We start from the raw sequence: 23,948 nt of genomic DNA on the forward strand, positions 1-23,948 counted from the left end.
TTCCTCGGGCTGTGGAAAATTATAACATGTCAAAGAGATTTCAAAGAGATTCTTATAATAAAGAGAAAATGATTTATTGAGATAATTGGCAGATTAATCGATAATCCTAAATAATCATTTGCAGCTCTCTAGTTAACTCAAATTCCGAGAGGTTTGTCTTCCTGCTGTTTTCCTAAATGTTTTTCCAATTCATTAACTTATCTTTGTTTAGTAGATATATCTTTTAAGCTTAAGAGCTGAGAAGACTTCATTTTGTGTTTGTTTGTGTGTGTACTGGATACGGCGATTGTTCATCTGTGAGTAAAACTGAGCTGGGAGGTTGCTGCTCCGCTGCCCCCCCCCCCCCCCACACACACACCCCTCATTACTGCATTGAATCACTCAGAGAGCAGAGCGGCGCAGATTCACTCAGACAAGACAAAATAACTGTACAGTAAATACATACATTGTAGTCAGTGATGCAGTTGTGCTGTAACTAAAAAAAGTTGATTAAAAAAACTATATATCAAGGAAATACCACATCTTTATGTCATTCAAATGACTTTCTTTCTATTAATGATCTATCAACCATCTCACTCTCTCTCACACACACACGCACACACACACACACACACACACACACACACACACACACACACACACACACACGCACACACACACACACACACACACACACACACACACAGACGCAGACACAGAGTTTTTTGTGCATCTAGAAAGTCATATAAATGAACCACAAACAGCAGATGTTTTCTCCGTTTTTTCATTTTTATTTCCATTTTTTATTCATTTTGCACAAGCTTGCATATATACTGCACATACATTCAGTTCATAGAGGGTGAAGGCACGAAAGGCAATTTTACTACTGGTTGTTTTTGGGCTGGGCCAAAGCAATACAGGGGAAAAAATCTCAAGAGAAAATACAAAACTGCTTCAAACTAGTGTCAGCTTTCTAGCTCACCCTCGGCCCCGTCCCGGAACAAAACAAAACAACCTTCTTTTTTTTTCTTCAAAACTGTCCAGTTCCGTTTAGCTGCCAAGATTTCCATTTTATCATTCATCTCAATTGAATGAGCCCGCTAGAATACAATTTTAATTCAATTTTAGGTCGATAAGGATTAAAATCTTTTAAATTGGTTCTACTTAATGAAATGCAGTACAGCCTTCCCTGTTTGAAAAACAAAAGAAAACAACATCAAATAAATTAGGATAAATTAAACCAATAAATTACACAAAATCTGCAAGACAAATAGACACCAATAACAGAAAAAAAACAGCCATGTCATGAGTTTTATTTTACAACCTGTGTGTAACTATTCAGACTGCAATTGAAACATGGCTGTTCCAGTTGGAATTACTGCACTAGCATTGAATAATAATGTCATACAAAAAGCATCAACAAAACACTATTTACATAACATATTGCTAAGTTACACAAAGGCAGTATTTATCACTGTAAGTCCACATCATTGATATTTACAAAGAAAAGAGGAGCAATGTAATAATTCAAAAAAAATTACGACTGAAAGCATTGAGAAACAAATAACCCTTTCAAACAGGTCAGAAAACAGATCAGAGGAAATTGTCGCAACACACACACACACGCGCACGCACACACGCGCACACACACACACACACACACACACACACACACACACACACACGTTGCCAACGCTTAATGAGAATCATTTACATGTCAGGATGGTAATCCCAGGGGTGGGGGAGGGGCCACAGTGTTGAGAATTGTGTCACTCACTGGTTCACAGGTTCTCATAATCGGTCTTTTCTCTCACACAGACACACACTCATATCCATCTACACACGCAAAATGCAAAGCGTACAGAAATTCCACAAAAGTCCAAACTTTTCCCCGACTGCTTGAACCCGGTAAAAAAGGGTATAAATCACTTCTCTTTTTAAACTGTTACTGTACAACATGTGCCCCCTCCATGACACGAGTCTTCTGATGACAATGAGTTCCTGTCTCGCTCCCGGGTCAAATCTAGAGCTATACGCCGGAGGCAGTCTGCCCTCGTCTTTTGGACGAGACCTGGGTCCCGCCAACGGGCCGCTCTGTGACATCATCATTACCCGACCGCTAGTCTAATGCATCGTTCTGTCAGCGAAAGTTAAGGAAACGGATGCTGGTGCAACTTCAAGGGCACTGCCGACGGGAAACAGGCCCCCGTTAAAGGCATGGCAGGGGGGGAAAGAAAACGCTCTCCTCTGTGGGTTTTCGGAAGAGTGGTTATGAGTCCGGTTGGTGAGAGCGGGTCATCACTCTTTTTTTCACTTTTCTTTTTTTTAAACCACTCTCACCCTTCTTTAGCACTCAGAGTGATAATAGAAAAACTGTACAGCTATTCTTTGTTTCATGCTGACAGTATTTACAGTAGCAACAACAACATACGGTACTCTGAAACAGATTCCACCTTTAGTTTTCTGATCTTGAGAAGACAGTCATTCAGCACAATACAAAAAAAAGGTCAAGAAACCAAAAGAAAGAACTGGCCACAAAACCTGCAAAAAAAAAGAAGAAAACTACAACTATTGCTCCTAATCTACCAACAACTCACTTAGTCAGAATACAGATTGCAACAAAGCCGTCACTAAAAATACCCTCAAGATTTATTTTGTGAAACAATTTAACAACAGTGCTTTCAAGGAACTTTTGTATATATTTTTTCCCATAGATTTATCTTTTACAATTCTTAAAAAAAGGCTATATATGTATTTCAATAATGTCATCCTTAAAATCAAACGATCCCCAGAGAAGAAAAAACTTGACAAAAATATTTTCAACGTGGTATTAAGGTCTTGCTAATCCTTTTTGCACATAAGTCTTCATTATCCTGAATTAATCTTTTTAGGCGCAGGAACTCTAACTTTAGGGCGGGGTTGCAGGAAGAGTGGAGGATGGGCAGCGATAGTAATCTGTGCATCAGATACAAGTGTCCTTTCCTTTCTCCTTTGTTTGTAGTGCTTTAGAGCCCTTGGCTGGTGCTTTGAGACTCTGAGACATACAGGGCCTAGCCCATCCTTCAGTGAGAAATGTGTCCGGCTCACTCTCTCAGGGCTCCCGGATCTTAAGAACACTGTTCGGGGAGGAGGAGAGGGGGGGGACATAATGAAGGGAGTAGCTCTCTGTCTTTCTCTGCCTCCTTTTGTCAGGCGCTTTGTCTCGCTTAGACAAGTCAGCAGGTTAAGCAACCTGCCCCTTTTGATCTTTTGTGACACACACACACACACACACACACACACACACACACACACACACACACACACACACACAGGCACACCATAAGATAATGTCGCCAAGGTGAGATCAACAGCTAGCTCGCACGCACTCTTGAAAGCATTAAAGTCCTCTCAATGCTTCAAACTTACCTCATCAAAAGGGCAGCTTACACTAACTGCTTCTAAAAATCCTTAAAAGCCAGCCCGAGAAAGTAATGTGCAACTGCAAGTGGAAAATCTGGGATTAGAATCTCAGGTAAAAGTGAAAGGAATGATGTTTAATTAACAAGCTGGGCACAGTGGCTTCAGCAGAATCACACTTTGGGTCTTAAAAAGCTGCCAGTTTTGGGACGGAGGGCCAGAGCAGAGGGTCTCAGGTGCGTGTTGCTCCTCACTCTGTGCCTTTGTCCCCGCTCTTTCTTCTCCATCTACCCCTGGGGTGAGTGCTCACCTCCGACCTTGTATTCTTGCATTGAGAGAGGAGCTAGATCACTCAAAGGCAGGTGAGCATCGAGGGAAGCAGCAGTGTGTGTGTGTGTGTGTGTTGTTTGTGGGGGAAGTTCCACTTGAAGCCGAATTAAAGAACTGTGTTTCAGCTTACAGTCACCTCTCTCTCTGCCCTTCTTTAATAATCTTCCTCTCCGTGATGCTTCTATTTGTTTTGTTTTCAATGATCTACTGTTTCAGCGACACTGTACTTTAGACTGCCACAGTATTCTGATATATTCAAGTATCAACTGCTATTGAAATAACTTCATAATGCCATTTACACCTTGTAAAGGCTAATCACAATGAAAGGCCTGCCATATAAACAGGCTGACTTCATTTCATACACGAGCTATTTAGTGAACAATGCTGTAAAAAGACAAAAAAAAAACTATGCAGTTAATATTGTGTATGTTCACCAATCTGGAACAGATGATTAGACAAATACGATTTATTTGATAGCTGGACAAATGGCTCATTTAGTGGGAGCAGTTTAGATATCAAAGCGGGAGTGGCTATGGAAATGTAGCCATACAAAAACAGCAGGTCACGCACCAAAAGGCCTCACATCTTATGCATATTTCTATACTTCTACACGTTGAATTATGGGTGTCTGCCGCCTTACTTCTTTTCCAACACCGCTGCCAGACTGGTCCTGTGCAGGAAAGGCTAGTCACTACAGGCGTATAGAGAAGCCCACTGATGGCCCTCCATTAAAATCCCAAATAGAAACACTTTCCAGGCAAGTTGCCCCAGACCGCCAAAAAAAAAAAAAAAATAAACAAACCAAAGTCCACTTCAGAGATGGACAAACAAAAACATAAGTAAGGAGAGGGATGGGAAAGGGGGGGAAGGGGGCAAAAATATTTCAGAATCTAAACTCTTGGAATAATATTAATAGCAATAATTTATTTTTTTCTGCAACAGCATCAAGGGACAAACAAATCTCGAAGTGCCAATCTTCAGCAAGCAGTGATGACAAATAATAATAACCATAAACAACAACAATAATAATAATCTAAATAATAATGTACACCCAATAAACACAATGCCCTATCTGCAGGGAAAACACACTTCAAAACATGGTGGAGCTCAGTAGCTATTTGAAAGCAGTCCACGTCCCACAGACTAGTGCAGACCGAGTCCAGTCTTAGTCCAGTCAATAACCTCACTAGGCCTTGTTTTTGTGTGCATGTGTGTGTGTGTGTGTGTGTGTGTGTGTGACTGTCCTGTTGGGGACATCTTCAGTAGCACAGTCTATTGGGCACCCGCTTTGCGAGGACAGTTCATTTGGACACCCACCGGATTGGAGGGACACCCCTGGGTACCAATCGAAAGTCTTTAGGGAACCCAGCAGTGTTCTTAGTAGTGTAAATGGGAACTTAGGAACTCCTTCCACACACTGAGGACTTTGTTAGTGTTGATCATAAAACAAGCCAAACGGATGATTTCACACGGGCCAAAAAAAGCACCCAATAAGATCAGAGTCTCTTCAGTTCAGAATCATACAAAACAAAACAAATAATAACCATCATGAGAATTATCATATAAGAACAACAAGACAATAGCTAGGTCGTTTAGGAACTGCCACGGAGGCTGCAGATTGGGAATGCTACTTCATCACTTTCATACATTCAAAAATAATTTATTGATTTTTTTTAAAAACAGGAAAATCAACGGAAAAGTTGAGGAAAAGGAAAATAACAAAAGAGAATATTTTGAAAATCTATGAAATCAGAGAGAAATGAAGCCAAAGCGTCGTGCGAGTAGGAGGAGGAGGAGGAGGAGGAGGAGGAGGAGGGGAAATTTACTCATGTAGAAGCTCTTGGAGACAATTGGGGGACTTGAAGACCTCGGGGACCTCGCTGTCCAGTTTGCAGATGACCTTGTAGATGGCCTTCTTCCAGGACGGGTCCACGTCTTTGCCGGCCACGATGGCGTTGAAGAACTCCCTCAGTGTGATCTCTGCCACCTCCAGGAAGCGTTCAGGGACCTTTACAGACAGGAAGGAAAGAAATGATTATTCATCTACGGCAGTATATTCCATGTGCATCTGAAGAAAAAAGCTTTTGAATACATTGCTTCTCTTTAACGAGACAAATCCTGTAAGGCGTCAAAATCATCTAGAATTGACTCAAAGCTCAAAAGTGAATTGTTTTGAATTTCAGGAAGGTTTATCTGGTTTCTATGAGGGACTTTTGCTTCCACTCAGCTTCATCCACCCACACACGCACGATTTCGCAAAATCACTTCTTCCCCTTCACATTTCTATCATTTTGCAGCAGTTTTTTCTTGCCTTATGGTTAACACTGTTATCTCCCACCTTGTAGAATATGCTCATATTTTAACAATGGATGTAAAACCATAAATGTCCCGTCTCTTGAGTTCCTACTTCCTTAAAAGCCAATTGAGGCGTCAGCCTGAGAAAAGTCACTTCTTGTGAATTCTCAGGTTTCTCACACCTCCCACTTCCCTGCCCGCAACACAGCGAGCGTGACATCTTTATGAGTCCCACTGTAAATCTGTGATCAAACAAGAAAACGGAGCTGAAGTGAAGAGCGGCGGAGAGGTGCTGGCCAAAGAGGAAGTACTAAATGCTTTGGGAACGGGGAGACACGCCGCCTCTTTAGTGTCCCTGACAGCAGCGCTCACCAACACCATGGAGATGATTAGTCTGGCAAAGATCTGTGACACCTTCCCCCAAGCCAACACTCCGTCACACACTCACACACACACAGTCATGCAAGCGTGAGCACACACACCAGCGCACACACCTCCTTGTGCCAAGGAGATGACACATCCTGTACGGTTACAGAGGTCCACATAATGCTAAACACACACACACACACACACACAGGCTACCCTGGTGTATTTGGCTGAGTCTCTTTCCTCGTCTCAAAGCTCCGGGGCGACGCAGCCTTCAGGGGTCACCTGCTTGGATAATGCTGACTGTCTCCCTGCCCGCCTCCCGTGATGCTCGCACACACACAAACACACACCGTCTCACACACACATATACAGCAGCAGCAGCTTGCCCAAACGCCTGACAGTGCGCACTCCGCTCCACTCCTCTCCTCCAGTGTCCTGCAGATACTCATCACGAGTGTCAGGACACAGCAAGGTTAGTGGCCACTGGAACACACACAAAACGGACATGTACACACAGGCATGCCTCTTCTCACACACACACACACACATGCATGGGACAGCCACCCGGCCCCCCTCCGGGTGATAAATGGAGGTTAAGATGCCCGTGTGTCTGGTGTGTGTGCATATCTCTGTCCACTGCTCGAGTGAAAAGGTGAGTCGTGAATAAGGAGCTTGTAAGCTCTGTGTGTGTGTGTGTGTTTGATAGAGAGAGGAAACACACAAGCTAACCCAATTCCCCAAATATTGAATTCCCCTCTGCTGGGACAGAAGCGCACATAATTCATTGTTTGGGCTGCTGTCGACTCTGAAATACTGGCACAATGACCCCCGGTAGGAGGGCAACCATGTGTGTATGCGCTGTAAATGTCTGTGCCGGCATGCGCAACCTTTTCCCAAAAGACCTCGCTAACGGGCCGGGGCAGCGCTGGTGCGCTGGCCGTTAGACGCAGGGAGTGCCGCATTACTAAGAATATTTCTGCATGGAATTTCTCCTGACGTTTTGACTATAAAAGGACAGCAAAACGCTGACTGCAAGGAGAAAGCAATGTCAAGGAGAAAAGGGTATTGGTATTTCAGATCCTCTTGACTGAGAGCGCGAGAGAGTGAGAATGGGAGGGAGGGAGCGAGCGATGGCAAGAGAAGGAGGGGCTGAGAAGAGTCTAAGGAGAGGGAGCGGAGCGACAGGACAGAGGGAGTTATTCCTGTCCCACAAGCCTTTGTTTTGTAAGTACGTGTGAGTTGTGTATGTGAGCAAGCTGCCTCCTGACCAGCAGTGAGACATAACTGTTTGCAACCCCTCCCCCCCCCCCCCCCCCCTCCCTCTTCATCGCTCTCTTTCTCTCTAGGGTCAGCTGTTGGGCCTTTGTTCCAGAGGCATTGTGGGGGATTATCCAGCGTGGCCGTTTCATTCGCTCGGCTGTCCGGTAAATGGGGCCAATCGCGTGGCTCACAATCCTTCATACATATTTCATAGGGCTTTTTAACAACTTCTCAGCGGAGCCTAAAATTAAAGGACAGATGTACAAAGAGGGAAGGAGGGAGGGGGAAATACAAGTATAGATGGAGGGCTGAGTGTGTGTGTGTGTGTGAATGACTCCTGGAAAAGGCAAACAAAGTGACTGACAGTTCATTTACACTATGGCTGAACCTTTTTCTCTTTGGGTTTCGGTCCACACTATCCAGTGATTTCTCCACCTGCAAAAATGTCTCCAGAGCGGATAAATCAGAAAGTGCCATCTTTGCACTTTTGTGTGGAAAAATAAGCTGTTGGTAAAAATGATGACGAAAGCCTGCTTAGTCATAGTCAGCGGCTAACAGGTAACTAACTGTCTGTCACCTCTGCCTTTGTGCGTGATCCCCACTTTAAATGTAAATATAGACGATCACACTGTGCAGGTATTGTCATGAATCTGCATTTATTTTTAACTGCCGGACTTCTTCACAATCAAGATATGCGATTTGATCAGTATCAGTGTTTGCCTTGTCAACAGGGTGCATTTAAAGTCTGTGATCAAAACACCAGTTTATGGTTTCTGAGGCAACAGAAAGGAGTTTGCACATAATTAAGGTAAGTGTGAGAGGTGATGGGAAGCACAAGGACAGAACTGAGGTTTAAACCACTGAGACTGACAGCTGTCTGTCCCGCGCTTTAGCAGTTGTTGGTTGTGTTGTAGAGTTGTATAGTGTGACCGACAAAAAGAGAGACAGAAGCGATTTAAGCAATTTTCTGCTCTTCAGCTGTTTCAGCGTTGTCTGAGATCTTAATGAAAAACAACCTGAAATCCACACCGGTGTGGAAACGTCGTCTTTGCACCGCAGTTTCAAATTTAGCCGACTTAACGCGGAAGAGTCTGAATGAAAGAGGACGAGCCTGACTGAGGTTGACCTCTGCATGTGTCACACACACGCTTTCTGCTGGAAAAACAAGTGGTTTTGTTCTGAGAAAAGGTGCGAGGAAGACAGAGCGGTTGGAAGTGTGTGTGTGTGTGTGTGTGTGTGTGTGTGTGGTGACGGGTCCAAAAAAACAAACGCATTCATGAAAAGGGATATTATTGTGGCTCTACCCGTGTGTAACACAATATGAAAGGAGGAAGAGAGGTGGAGGGGAAAAAGGGAGAAAAGAATCAGCAATACGACACACGTTTCCCTGACCTTTGCATCATGCTGCGTGTTGGGTAAATACCAATCAAGAAGAAAGGATGAAAGAAACAGAGAGAAAGAAAGAGGGACTCCTCTGACAAGAGGCAGCGATGAGGCAGTTAATCACTCTCATTCACCGACTCCCCGGCTCTGCCTCACAACTCTCTCCCCCATTCTCTCCACCTCTCTCCATCTCCCTCTCTCGTGACAGGTTACTTTGAGACAGAAGGATAAGCTCTTTTTCAGAGAGAGGGAATCGGATTTCCTGCTTTTTGATGAGATAATAAAATATGACGGAGGACAATAGGAGCCTGTGGACGGCTTGCTGGGACCTATTCACTCCGGCCCCTGTCTTAAGACTGCTTAGACAAACGTTTAAAAAGGTAGCCAGAGGCCCAAGCCCTCGAATAAAGGCTGCCGTTACACACACTGTGTGCAAGTGTATGCGTGTGTGTGTGTGCGTGTGTCTTTGCATGTGTTTCGGTTAAGCCTGAGAAATCTCTTCTCTCTCGGTGACTCAGGGTTGAGCTGTTTGTTTGGCCAACGTGTTTCTCCCCTTTGCTTTTGGGAACTGTCAGGAGATGTATTGCACCTTCTATTTGCACAGCGTTGGCCAAACAAGATGAGACCCTGGAAGATAAGGCTGTGTGTGTAAGTGAGCGTGTGCGCTTGTGAGCTGTAGCCTTGAAGGATGAAATGCAGGGACACAACATAAGCCCCCGCTGCCAGCCAGGTTAATTCCTAACCCCGACTCAGCCTGGGAATACCAACACTTCCCATGCTTTTCAGTCACTGTATTTGTCTGTGTGTGTGTGTGTGTGTGTGTGAGACAGGGAATTTATAGATTTAGTTTTGCACTGAACGCCATTGATGGGTTCGTCTGGCATTGATGTATGCTACGTTTCCTTGCAGTGACTGTATCTTAAGAATATTCTCACTTCTGCTGTCAGCGAAACATATGTTTCAAAACAAGAGCTGAAATTGAAGTTGAGCAGGCCGGTGACATTTCAGTGAGTCAAGCCAGAGCTTCCCGAACCTCGAAACACACACTCACAACATAGGCCCCTGTGCCTCACGTATCTGCTCTGATCAATAATCTACAAAGGCCTTGATAAGCCCTTGGTCCACACTGTCACTTTAGGCAAACACAACCCATGTCCCCTTTCTTCCTACTCCCCACGTTGCTTGTCCCCAACCCCCTCTCCCGCTGATAAGACTGTGCCATGGCTGAAGAGTCCAGAGAACGGGCAGAGTCACAGTGGATCCCTCGTTTGATCGCGTCCTTTCCGAGTCCTTCATTTCCTTCAATTTCTGAAAATTTTGATTTTCCTGAATTAGTCTCAAATCCTCAAATCTCTCATCCGTTAAGTGTGCGTTTGTCTCTGTGCTTAGGCGACTACTGGGACGGGAAGCAGGCCTCAAAGCTGAGCAAACACCAGCCACCCTCATTCCACTGATAGCCTTGTGAACAGGGAGCCTTGAGGGTCTGTTGTGTATATATGTTTGTGTGTGTGTGTGTGTGCGTCTTACTCTCTGGTGTTTGTGTGTGTGCGTATGTGAGCATGAGCACTGGCGTCACATGGGCTCTTCTCAAGGTGCACCTCCGCTAGGAAGTCAAGGACAGGACAGGGTCAAAGCCACTGATGAAGTCGCTCTCCTATCCCATCTTCCTCGCTCCTCCCGCCATCTTTACTTCCCTCAACCCCCCGCCCTTACACTCACGCAGGCTGCAAATTCATCTCATGTCGTGGCCTCTTTTGACAGGTGTTTCCTCCCCTCTTGCCACATCTTCTCTTTGTCTTATTTTATGGAAATTGGCGGTTATGCCAAGGGGGCTAACTTTATATCAAACCAGGCAACAGACAAATAATCTGTGCTCAGAAGAATTGCACACAGCAGGGGAAGCCAGAAATCACAGTTCAAGCCCTTGTTTAGAGACTTAAAAATTCATCGTCTGAGCTTGTATGGTAGACACAGGCTGAGAGAAAGCGATCTAAACGAAGGGGGGGTCACAGAGCGCTGTAATGGGGCCCCTGGAGGTCAGAAAGTCAACCCGGCACAGAGAGGCAGAGAGAGCAGGAGGCAGAAGGGAAAGAAAGGAGCAAGGGAGTCTGGAAGATAGGAACAGGACATCTGGAGAGGACGAGAACAGAGGGAGGGAGGGAGAGGAAGAATAGAAGGGTAGGAGGAAGGAGGGTGTGGGTGGGTGGACAAACAATGAAGGATGGAGAGCAAGGAGCTGCCACGAAGGAGGGAGGATGTATAGAAGGGGAAAGGAAGGAAGGGCAAGTGAGAGAACAAGATGGCAGGAGAAGAAAGAAATGTAATAAACTGCAGATTGAATTGAAGGAGGGAGAGTTTGGCATCAGCAGGGGAAATGGGAAGTGTGTGTGTGTGTGTGTGTGTGTGTGTGTGTGTAGGTGTGTGTGTGTGTGTGTGTGTGTGTGTGTGTGTGTGTGTGTGTGTGTGTGTGTGTGTGTAGGTGTGTGTGTAGGTGTGTGTGTGTGTGTGTGTGTGTGTGTGTGTGTGTGTGAATGGGGGGTTGCTTTGACACATCTGCAGCTCTGATGCACGCCCTGGTCATTTTGGCATGAGTCCCTTTGCCACGCTTCATTAGTCTCACACACACACACACACCCACACACACACACACACACACACACACACACACACACACACACACACACACACAAACACACACACACGGAGGAAGACCAAAATGGTCCAGAAATAATGACATAATCAGCAGCTGTGCCACAGAGCAGGCTGCCCCTCACAAGGTGACCAGGGACAGAAGGAGGGAGGAGAGTGGAGAAGAGTGGAGGAGGAGGAGGAGGAGGAGGAGGAGGGGGAGGAGGGGGGGGGGGGGTTACAGGGAGGAGAATCAATCGTTGGATGAGCGCAGTGAGAGAATATGTTTGTGTGAGCAGGTGAGAAAGGCGGAGAGGTGATCATGTAGTTCTTTAAGTGATTCCTTGCTACCCCGGGTGCCCCAGGCTCTCCACGCAGCTCTGGTCATTTAATCAGTGCACAGAATGAAGTGGCTTATTCTCACATACACACCGACACGTATGCGTGCGCACACACCACTCCGGGAAGAAAAGACCTGTCAGGCTACGTCAAACGGGGGCCCTCCAATAGTCCCCGGCTATTCATTGAGAAGCAGATGATCCTGCTCTCTATTCTTTTCTTTCCTTAACTCGTCCCACTGAGAGAACTTAAAAGCCAAGATAAATCGCAAATTATGCTCATGGCACAGCGAAGGTTTGCGGTAAAATCGGAAGAAAAAGAGCAACTGGGGTACCGTGACCTCACTCGTTTTGTTACCAGTCTTTCTTTAAACGGTTGGTTTACCCAAAAAAACCTTCCTCACTAAGTTCTTGTGGTATCTAGCCGTTCAGATGGTTTTGGTTTTATTTGCTCTTGTTTTTACTGTTGAACATTGTCAACTACCGGTACTTTCTATTCTACTAGTATCAGGGTTGAATTGTTTTAATGCTGCAAGCACCACACATTGAGTACCATTCACTTCAATTGTATTGGAGCTGCATAAAAAAATCTCAGAGATGAATATCCCCAAACCTGGGTCAATGAAACTGCGATTCGGTTCAACATGAATGATAACTACGAACACAAGACAGCGCCTCTCCTCGGGTCATCATTACCGTCTTATGAACTGAACCATCTCTGCAGAATCAGAAGAAATCAAACGCTACTGAGTTTACTGGCTCTGGTGGGAAAAGCAGGTTGCAGACACACATACGCGCACATGATTGCATGTGGGAATACCAGGACGGCATGTACTCTACTTATTATGTTTCAGCTGTATATGACAAACAGCTGTAATGTGCACACATGATAAATGCACATGTAGGGGAGTTTGGTGTACTTCAACCTTTTCTCTATGAGAGCGATAGGGATTCGGGGAATGACAGTAGATACTGTAGATACGAGGGGGAGAAAGCGGGATGGGGAAGGTGTGTGTGTGTGTAGTTGACATAAACCCACTGGCAAATTGTATTCGTTGTATTTTTGGCAGCTCTGAACTTAAATCTATACTGCCAGCTTTTCATCTCTCTCCCTCTATCTTCTCCCACTTTTTGTCTTCAATCGCTCTTCAAAGAGAACCCTAGAGCCTTTTACTGAAAACACCACAGCTGTGAGCAAGCGTGTGTCCTTAGGTACGTATGTACGTTTGTACATGTTTGTATCTGCGTCTTTGCCTGTGCATCCAGTGCAACGGCCGTGACCTTTTCACCTCAAATTCCCTGAGGTCGAACCCGGGTCAAAGACGCACCCCACGCACACAAACACACCGTGCCCTACGTAGTGAGAAAAACCCAAAACAAAACAACAGCAATGAAGCAGTGCAAGACAGGGAGGGGGAAAAAGCAGGAGGAGGAGGAGAAAATAGACATTAGCCTCTCTGGGTTGAGAACAAATGGAGCCCCGAGAGGGACGTGAAGAGGAGGAACGAGGGAGTGAGGGGGGAAGGAGAGGTGAAGCACACAATGCTATGGGGCACGGCGGTTGGACAGACAGCATCTGCTCTCATCTCTCTGTGGCTCTGGTAATGGATGGAGAGTTGGAGAGACACGAGAGAGCGGGAAGGAGGGAGACGAAGAGACCGCGGGAGGAAAAGCTGGAATATAAGCCGGGTGACGGAACGGGAGTTAAAACTTGAAAAAGTTTTCTTTCTGTATTTTGTCATTTTGTTTGGATGAAAACAAAAAAAAAACAACACTGTGGATAAGTGAGTGTGTGTCTGTGGGAGGGCGTTATCAATTCAAATCGAGGGATGACAGACGGGTGGACAGACAAAAGAGGAAGAGGGACAAAAGGAGTGAGACATCTTTCCAATAGGAGAAAGAGCAGCTGATAAGGGTGGACACACGATACCCGCGCATGTGTGTGTGAGTGCGGACGAAGGCTTCTCACCATGTTTGCTGGTATCTCCCGCTCACATAGAGATCATAGGGACTTCCTCTTTTAAATGCCGAGGTGTGTGTATGTATTAGTGTATGTGTGTCCTCTGTGGGAGGAGTGGTCACTGACAGAGGAAACTTGGCCGAGTCTGTCTTATGGAAATCTGAGAGTTTCCCAGAGCCATCATCAAACTGCTTCTCTATCAGACCCCACCTCTCTCTCTCGCTCGCTCTCTCTCTCTCCAGCCCATTACCAGGTCACACACATTCCTGTCTTATGAAAGATGATGTGTGTTGTCATTGGGGGTTCAAAGACAGAAAGAGGGGGCTGCGGAGTATAAAGAAAAGGACACTAAGCGAGAATTTTCACTTGAGTCCTCACATGAAAGCGCTGCTCGCTCAAAGTCAAGGCTTTGGGAGGCCGGGTTTGTTTCGGAAGACTTTGATGCGATGGACAGAGCGAATGAGAAGTGGAGAAGAAAGAGAAGAAGAGAAGAAGAGAGGGGATCAGGAGGGGGGCTGAGAAAAGAGGAAAGTAGAGCCGGGGTCTAGGTAATTAACGGCAAGCTCTTTAATTACTGCTGGTGTTCATTATGCCAGAAGGAATGTGACAATTATGCCATTAAAACTTCCTAATGGGGGGAAAAAGCGAGGGAGAGGAGGGGGGGGATAGCGGAAGACATGCAAAAGAGGATGAAAGAATGAAACGAGAGAGGCAACAGAAGGAAGAGAGAACGACGAGAGGGAGTGAGGGAGGAGGGATATGAAAGGAAAAGGGGAAACAATCGCGACAAAAGAGAAGCTGGGAGGGAGATGGGGAGCGTATTAGGCCAGCACAGTGACAGAGCAGATTAGCATCAAACAAGAAAGGCCACAGACGTGTGTGTGTGTGTGTGTGTGTGATCACTGAAACAGAGGACATATTCATTCCAAAGACGCCACCAAGGTGGATGGAACTTTGATGATGCAGAATCTGGCAAAGGGAAAACTCTGTGTGTGTGTGTGTGTGTGTGTGTGTGTGTGAGAGAGTGTATGCTTGCTGAATCTGCGTAGGCTCCTGTTTCAAGTGGTGGTGCAGGCAGGTAGGGGAGGAAGAGGAGGAGGAGGAGGAGGAGGAGGAGGAGGAAGAGGAGGAGGTGGAGGAGCAAGGGGAGAGATCCACAGAAAAGGGCCTTGGGGGCATCTTGATACACATCCAGTACATCTCCATCTCCACATTACCTCTATGACTCACGCACACACTCACACACATATGAGACGGAAAAACATAACAAATGTGTCCGCGCACATACGCAATACACACAAACACACCATTCCCACACCAACATCAAACAGCAAGAAAAACACACAACCCACGCACCGGCACTCACAAACACATACTGTCACACACACAAATAACACCCCCCCCCCCCCCCCACACACACACACACACACACCAAAAAGCCACACACAAACACTTAACACGCAGAGTCTTCGTGCTCACCAAGGCGGTTGGTTTGTCAGGGGGGGTTAGAATTTGCATGGCTGGGCAAATTTTCCTTGTGCTAAACTCTAATCAGCTCCTGTATCTCTCAGACACCTGCCCAGCAAAAAAAAAAACCTTAATATGCAAAACACCTTCCCTCCCTCCTCCACTGCTGCAGCTCCTCGGCCAACAGAAGACTTATTCACCTGCCTCTCTCACTCTTGTCATCTCTGTCTGTCTTCTTGCAAATTTTCACATTTATGTATGCAAATAGGCTGTTCCCCTTAAGCCTGTTTGAACAGTATAGCTTCCTGGTGCCAGGAGAAGAATGATAGTTTTGTCTGAGATGTGAAGGGGAATTTATGCTTCCGAGAGAATAAGTTTGTCAGCGGAAAAAGATGACGTGTCACCGGTGTTTTGGCAACTACGGCGTAATCCGTAGGGCGTCTTCGTAGAGGTTGTTTTGTCAATGTTTTTGTAACCGGTTATGTAAGTCACGCAAACGTTAAGAATCTTTTGGATTGATTTCATTTCTTTAAAGTGAAATACAGTGTCAAGTCAAAGATGTATAATTATATAATTGTGTCCCGCAGTATACATTTGTCCCGACTGCTCCGCAATACAACCCTCATGAAGTTAGATCTTCAACATTGATATTTTTAGGGCCCAAAGTAAAACCAACGCTGAATGAAAGTCCAAAAATGAGTTTTGCTCATTGTTTCTTCTTTTTAACGTTTGACTGTGCAGTACGATGTATGTGCATGTTTGACGACCTCTGCCGAAGCTTCTCTGTATCTGAGTTTAACATGTGTGCGTACAAGCTCGATATTGTGACATCACAACTAAACTGGAAGCCATGTGGTCCAAAATGAAACTTGTGTGATGTGGAAACTTCCAAGTCTACAGTGCACATACACTGATGGACGCTTCAGTGAAGTGGGAAATATCTTGCGTCCAGCAAATAAAGATATTGGCATATTCACAGATTCTGGATTGTTGATGAGGGAGAGAGAATAGATGTAATAAAAAACAAAACTGAGTATTTATACATGCCTACATCGCTTAACTCCACAGGGTCAAAATGTAGCACGTATCTATAAGAATCAAGTTTGTGAAGCTGTATGTTTTTGGGATATTATTTACTTTCATTTCCTGTGGCAGATGGTTTACCATAAGCAAAGCATGATTTGCTATGAATACGCCCTGATTCCAAGATCGGGAAAAATGAAACCCAAATGAATTACTGGTGTAAAAACCTCAACTTTGCAAAGGGTTGTAGGTGAACTGTCACTCTCTTCTTGGTTTAAAATGATTTCCCCTCTCAATAAACTAAGAATTCATCATGAGCAGCTGAACTGAAGGAATCGTGTCATTTTTCTTTGTGCTGTGCTCTGATGGACTTTGGGCTTATTGAGACCTCATATATACAAGTGCCTCTGCCTGCCAGAGCCTTTCAAAGCCTCCCTTAAGAGAGCTGAAGATGGATGTGGGGAAGTGTGTGTGTGTGTGTGTGTGTGTGTGTGTGTGTGAGTGAGTGCGTGTGTGTTTGGGTGCACACAGAGGAGCCCCAGTGGACAAATAACGGACAGAGAGAGATAGACATAAACAGAGAAAAAGAGAGTGAAGCACTTTAAATGTGAGCGCTGCAAAACTCCCACTGCTCACAAGGGCACTTCTCTCCTGCACGTCATCTCTCTTTCCCCCCTTCTCTCCTTCGCCCCTTCTTTCTCCCCTTCCTATTCCCCTCGATTCCCTTTCTCCCTCCCTCCCTTCATCGCTTTCTCCTTTGTCTCCGAGCTCTCACCCTCTATCCCCTATCTATCCATCTCCCTCTTCCCCTTCTCCCCCTCTTTCTCTCCCCTTCCTCTCACTAAAACAGTAGGACGCTTAACCTTGATAACAGTGAGAATTTTTCCCCCCCTCAAAGTGACACACACACACACACACACACACACACACACGCGCACACACACACATACATAGAAGTGCTTTGCCAGCATGCCAGGCCGGTCCAAGGGACGGCTGTACCCTTCGAGGTGAACAGGACACTTGGAAATGCAGCAACAACAAAACACTCACACACATAGATCTCTCTAACAAATGCACACACACACACACATACACACACACACACAAACCCAGATCACTCCAGGTCCTTCTTAACACAAGCCTTTTAAAGGTCTATTGTCCGCTGACATTGAGAGAGCACTGGCAATCCTGAAACACACACACACACACACACACACACACATTTTTACACCCACATGCGTACACAGTGGCAAAAGGAGAAGTGTGAAAAATGAAACATGTTAAAGGTGAAGTTGCCTGCCGAGAATTTATGATTACAGTACGCTGGAAGACAAACACATAAACATCTCACCACAGATAGGTAAATGAGGACAGGGAAGTGAAATGCAGCTTCTCAAAAACGCACACACACACACACACACACACATTGTTAAGAACCACTGAGGGGAAATGAACAGTGAGGAAGAGGCATACGAGCGAGGTGTCAGTAAGGTTTCTTCCTCATTGGATGAGAGTTCCTCGAATCTCTTGGCGGAAACCTGTGATGCACACTTAACACAGCTCAAAACCCACCTTTTTAGGCTGGCGTTTGAGTAAAAACCCATGTCCTAGACCTGCTCTTAAAATATGTTTTCCATTGTTATTTTTTATTATTTTTTTATTTTTTTCTCTGTGTATGTCATTTATTGACCCTAGGGTCACATTGTGTTTTTTATGCTTTTAAATTTCTGCTGTGTTAAGCACAGTGTGAAGTTATGTCTGTGAAAAGCGCTCTATAAATAAATTTCATTCATTCATTCATGAATAAAAAAATATTTTCTTCATATTATTGCTGTCCAGCGAAAACCATGTGGCTCCAAAACTTCAGGTAAAGTGAAGCGTTTAGTTGACAGATGGAAATGAGCCGTTTCTAGAGAGGTTTTCACAGGACAGCGACGATATACATTAGAGTACAGTGTGCCCAGGGCGGCAGGATGTACAAGAGACTTGAACTCAGCATCGAGAACAGTCACAGCGAGGCGGTGTCAGAGAGGACACAGTGAGACGGTGTCACACTACCCGTCTGCAGCACAAGGTATCGGGTGTAACGTTTTTGTCCGATATGGGCCGCATTAGCTCTCAGCTCCTCCTCTCACATACGACGATTCTTTTCCTGTATGAAACTGATGAAAGTGTTGGCGTTTACCTCAAAGTCATTGGCCTTGTTGTAGTGCATGTTGAGGGCTCGGAAGAGCTCGCTGTCGCGGGCGACTCCCAGATCCTCGACTCCAGTGACTCCGTCGTTGATGGACTGGCGGGCGAACTTCTCCATCTGGATGTAGTAGAACTCCCTGAAGTTGCTGAACCACTTGATCAGCTGGGAGGTGATGCAGCGATTGAACTGGAACGAGAGACGAGGAGGAGTTGGCATTGCTTAGGGTGTCAGTATTTGTTGAAAAACAGAAACATAAATGGGGTCTGAAAGTAGTCTTCATGCAAGCAGTGTCGAGTAAAGACTGTCACGTCTAAACCTTATTAAGCCATTGGATTTGAGAAGGAGTGTGAGGATCACAGCATGTCATTTCACATCAGGGAGTTGCGACGTGAGGTGAAAACTTAAAAGGCCGTGAAGAAACCGAGAGCAAGATAAAAGACAAGAGCAAGAAACAGGTCGCGGAGAGAGGGGAGATAATAGAGACATTAAGTAAGACAGCGAACAAGAGGGGGTGGGGGGGGGTGAGAGTGTGTGTGGTTCATCCTCCCCACTGGGCGCAGACCTGCCCCTATCATAACCCTGAGAGTGGAGAGAGGTGGAAGGAGGGAAGGAGGGGGGGGGGGGCGAGACCGCAAACACATAATTGACCAGAAAAACGATTAAGTCATCATCTGAAGCGCCCTGGCCCGCAGGGGGCTCAAACATGTACTTAACCCCGTTCACCAATTACACCCCGATTCTCCTCCCCTCTACGCACCTCTCGGGCAGAAAGAAAGGGGAAGAAAAAGAGCACAAAAAAAAGAAAGAGAGGGAAAGACAGAGACGATAAGCGCTGCGAAGAAGGCTGTGGCTATCTGATCTGTGCCGCTCGGCTGGATTCAATAGGGTGAGGTAAACCTATTAAGAGCCTCGGCTGGTCCCAGCTCTTTTTCCGCCCGGTCTCAGCAGTGAAAACACACTGTCTAAACATCCAAACCACGAGATAAGGACCTCGGGGGCTCAGGATAGCTGCCTAGCTCATTCACCCTAAAATGCCCCACTACAACCTCTGATCAATCCCCTGAAAACATACAAATAAAACCTTTACGTCTTTCCTCAGTCATTCCCAGAAATGACATCTCATAAATTCCCAAATCTAGCCTGTGAAACCTTGATACCCCTAACCATCACCCCCACCCCCACACACACACACACACACACACACACACACACACACACACACACACACACACACACACACACACACACACACACACACACACACAGGCACACACAGGCCTTCACTCCTCCCTCCCCTCTGCTCTTTTTGTGGCGCTGGAAGAACGGGGGGGACAAAACGCTACTAAACGCTGAGCGGACTGCTCGCTGGGGAGGCAGAGCGGTTTTGACATGGAGATTAGGCTCTGGCTATTGTTCGTCGACGCGGACACGCACAAACATGCACGCACACTCTTCGCGATCTGGGATGGAAGTCAAACACACGCAAGCACACGAAGATGGGCGGGCGAGGCCACAGGCTGATAGGAAAGTTGGCCAATCATGAGCAGCGATAGTGTTGGACCAAGGTGGGACGGGGCTAAAGGAGAGGGGCTGAGCCCTTCTGGAATGATCAGCAGATGACATAATGGTGGAGTGGAAAAGAATAAGTCCGCTGACATTGTTTGGCTGTGGTCTGGGAGGGTGTATGTGTGTGCGTGTGTGTGTGGGGAGGGGGGGGGGGGTTAGCATGGTGGCTGTCCTAAAATGCAGGGTAAGCATAAATGGGAAAATGAGGGAGGGAGGATAGGAGGACGGGTGCAGGTCAGCGCCGTTGGACAATGGGGTTTCGCTGGTGGGGTGGGGGGGGGGGGGGGGCAGAAAGCCGGAACGTGAGCAGTCAGCAAGCTGGGGTCGTGACATCGCAGTGTCAAACAAACAAACTACTGACACTTACAAATACATCGGCTGCACGGGGCTATTCTTAAACACACACACACTGTAGCAGACGGTCGGAGTGTGACAAAGCACAAACACACTATTTCATTTCAGTTGTCAGTGTGGTGTAAACCTTTCCTTGTGTGTAGGATCGGAACAATGTAATGTTGGGTGTGAGTCTGAGACGTTTAGTGAATTGGCGTCGATCTATGCAAGCGTGTGTGCACACGTGCATCCGAGCGCGTGCGAGATTGAGCGCTACATACTGAGATTAAAGTCAGTGAAAGAGTTGCCATCGCTCATGCGGGAGACCTTTGGTGTCACTGCAGCAGAGTGACGGATAGATTTGTCATTTGGACAAGGATTACTTTGTTCGACGGACAGCTCAGGAGAAGATGTATTAGGGCCTGTGCAACTGAATATGAGCTGTAGCTCAATCACAGCACAGAGCACACAAAATATACATTATTTACTGCGCATGCAGGTAAATACACTACATTACATTATATCTGCATCAGCTGCAACCAACACACTCGGGGACTCAATTTTGGCAAGTCCCCCTGCAGCTTCCTGCGGTCTTGGTTCATTAAGTTGCTGGCGGGGGACAGAGGCCCCCTGATAGCGGCTAAAGACGAGTGTGTTCAGTGTATAAGGAGGGAATTGGTTCAAAGGAGCACATCACTGCAGCTCCTTAATCAGAGCTGGCAGGGGTCAGCCCGCAAGACATGATGCAACGAGAAAAATGTGTGTTTGAGCATATACGTGTGTATAAGGGTGTGTGTGTGTGTGTGTGTGTGTGTGTGCGAGCGCCTGGCTGAGAGGCAGATGAGAGAGAGACAGCGAGAGCGTGTTTCTCACACTCACACTCAAGAGCCTGTGAAAGGTCAGCGCTTAGTGCTAACAGCACAAGATAGAAAGAGGTGCGCACACACACACACACACACACACACACACGCTCTGCTCATGCGAAGGCGCATACTTAAGTCCAGAATAGGAAAACACTCAAGTGTCCTTGGTTAAACTATATTAGTCGCCTGCCAAAAGTATTCAGGCGCTTTAACCGTCAGCATTAAACTTCTGCAACCACACATCAGCTAATTGTGTGTATAAACATTAATAAAGATTAACTTATGAATGTTTGGTTTTTTGGTTTGGGATGAAAATGTTTGACTTTTTCATCCAATTGTTATTCAGATAAAGTGTGTCTCTATCCAACACCTTCTCTCACGTAGTGGTCAGCAACGGAGCAGAAAGCACACAGATGACCTCAGAGTGCAAAGCTACATCCAGAACAACCGGAGAGGAGAGCAGAAAGACAGAGAAGCCTGTACGGGCCTCCCTCTCTCCCTCTTTCCCTCTCTCTCTCTCTCTCTCTCTCTCTCTCTCTCTCTCTCTCTCTCTCTCTCTCTCTCTCTCGCTCGTAAGCCCCTTCACAGTCATGAGGGCTTTCCAACGTTTCCTGTTTTCGCAGGGGTGAATTGTGGGAGATAATCTCCGGCTGCCTATTGGCTGACTGCACACAAAAAGCGGCCCTGGAAAGCGGGCTTTTGTTACTGCTGCGACTCAAATCCAGCGGCTGGCTTTTCTTTCTCCCCGGCCCCGCCGAGGCACACATACCATGCCACACCATCAGCGAAAAAAAAGAAAAGAGAAGGAATGACATATAGAAAAGGGAAAACCCTCCTGACCTCCGCTACTCCACAGCACATGACTGGCCCAAATACTGAAGCTTGTCCCTAAAAGAGCAATAGAGAGATAGAAGGCAAGATGTGTGTGCGTCAGCTTGTGTTTGCTTCAGAATGAGAATGTAAATCTACAACACATGAAGGTACAGCCTATAATGAATGTGCAGTACACACACTCTATCTCTTTACAAAGCCAATAACTTTTGCTCACTTTATTAATTGAGTATCGTCATTCAATATGTGCATCAATCTGTTATAATGAATCATCCTTTCTCAAAACAATATCTGAAATCACAATGAGACGTCTTAAAGCCAGAGGGATAATATAGGCTGGCATTAGTACTAACAATGGTGTTTTGACAAACCTGTCAAAACATTTCATGAACATCAAAAGTCAAAAAAAGTCGCAACGGTCTTAAAAGGAGCCTAATCAAGGGGACCAGCAGCCACAGCGTCCCTCAGTTATTAGGGCAACCCACTTCTCACGCTCATTCGATTCTTGACAGTCTGATTAGCCTTCAAGACTTTTGTCTGAGGACTCGCTAAGAGGCCGCCCTGGCTGCATCTAATTAGATGGTCAGTCTCATTCCCATACATGTCTGTTCAGTTACAGCTGGAGTCTATTGTCCTCTACTGAAAACAAAAACAAACGAATGTGCCCCATAATCCCCTTAACTATCTTGACCTTCTTTAAGTATCCGATGAGGCCACCAAGAAGAGGCCACCTCCCGGGGAGTGATTAGTCAGTGAAGCTGATGAAACTGAAAGTGTTTAAATCTGGAATAGCAGTTGTTGCTGAATGGTTCAAAAGGCAAATAACATAAATGTTAAATCAGTGGGATGCTTTATTATTGAGGACTTTTGTAACAAATCAACGTTTGCAGGTGCCAACATGTAACCCTCCTTTTCAACCCGAACCAATAATGTGGTGAGAGAAAAATCATGTGACCCCCGAGTTATGATTGGTGGCGACAGCATCGAAGAGGGGGCAGCTGGGAAAAAGGGGGAACTTTTATCTTTTGATTTGAATAAGATGGCCTGGATATGTCACTGTGTTTAGCCCTCCGTATGGTCCGAGAGGGGCGCACACACACAAAACAACAACAGCAAGAACAAACTCGGTCGCCCACGCCACAACGGCCATTGTGCCGTTGTTCTTGTGTTTTTTTGTGTGCAGCTTACATATTGTGCTTTGTTTTCAAAATGTCCTTCATTAAAATCCCAGTAGAGCTAACGCTCATCCTTGCTATGTTTCCTAAACGGACTCTTTCAACCCTCCCTCTATCAAACCATCCTCCCCACACCTGCTCAGATAACCACTCCTCCGTCTCGAGGCTCCATCCTCCTCTCTGCCCTCTCTATCCCTCTATTACTCATCCCGCTAATACTCATAGTCTCTCCAGCTCCCTCATGTAAACCCATTCAACTTCCTCTTCCTTCATCTTTTGCATAAAACCGTAACTTAGGGCCTCGTTTCAGAGGAGCAAACGCTGTTCAGGGCAACTGAAGCTGGCACATCCCAATAAATCAATCAAACGTCCCCTTTAAAGCAGGTGCATTGACAAATGTACATCCATCTTTACACTTGTTACACGCAGCAAAAGAAGTCACCATCTCAACAAGATGAAGGTACGAATTAGTTTAGAACAGCTGAAAAGAGACAGTAATGTGTACCAAAATTAAAAAGCAAGATAATGGCAACGGTCTAAAGAGGAAGAACATGT

General features: G+C 45.9%; 1 protein-coding gene across 2 annotated transcripts in view; it reads right to left on the minus strand.

Moving 5' to 3' along the window:
* Window positions 1-795: 795 nt before the first annotated feature.
* prox1a (prospero homeobox 1a) overlaps window positions 796-23,948 on the minus strand; it is a 32,541-nt gene continuing 9,388 nt past the window's right edge. The window contains exons 4-6 of one of the 2 annotated variants that reach the window (XM_079291510.1): window positions 18,617-18,811; window positions 5,535-5,716; window positions 796-1,168 (exon numbers count right to left, since the gene is read on the minus strand). In XM_079291510.1, coding sequence (XP_079147636.1) covers window positions 1,144-1,168; window positions 5,535-5,716; window positions 18,617-18,811 — 402 coding nt within the window. In that variant the 3' untranslated portion in view covers window positions 796-1,143. Of the gene's footprint in view, window positions 1,169-4,603; window positions 5,717-18,616; window positions 18,812-23,948 lie in introns of those variants that run through there. The other variant, XM_079291511.1, reaches the window with a different exon arrangement.

Source organism: Melanostigma gelatinosum (assembly GCF_949748355.1).
Source record: "Melanostigma gelatinosum genome assembly, chromosome: 19".
Taxonomy (NCBI): Eukaryota; Metazoa; Chordata; class Actinopteri; order Perciformes; family Zoarcidae; genus Melanostigma; species Melanostigma gelatinosum.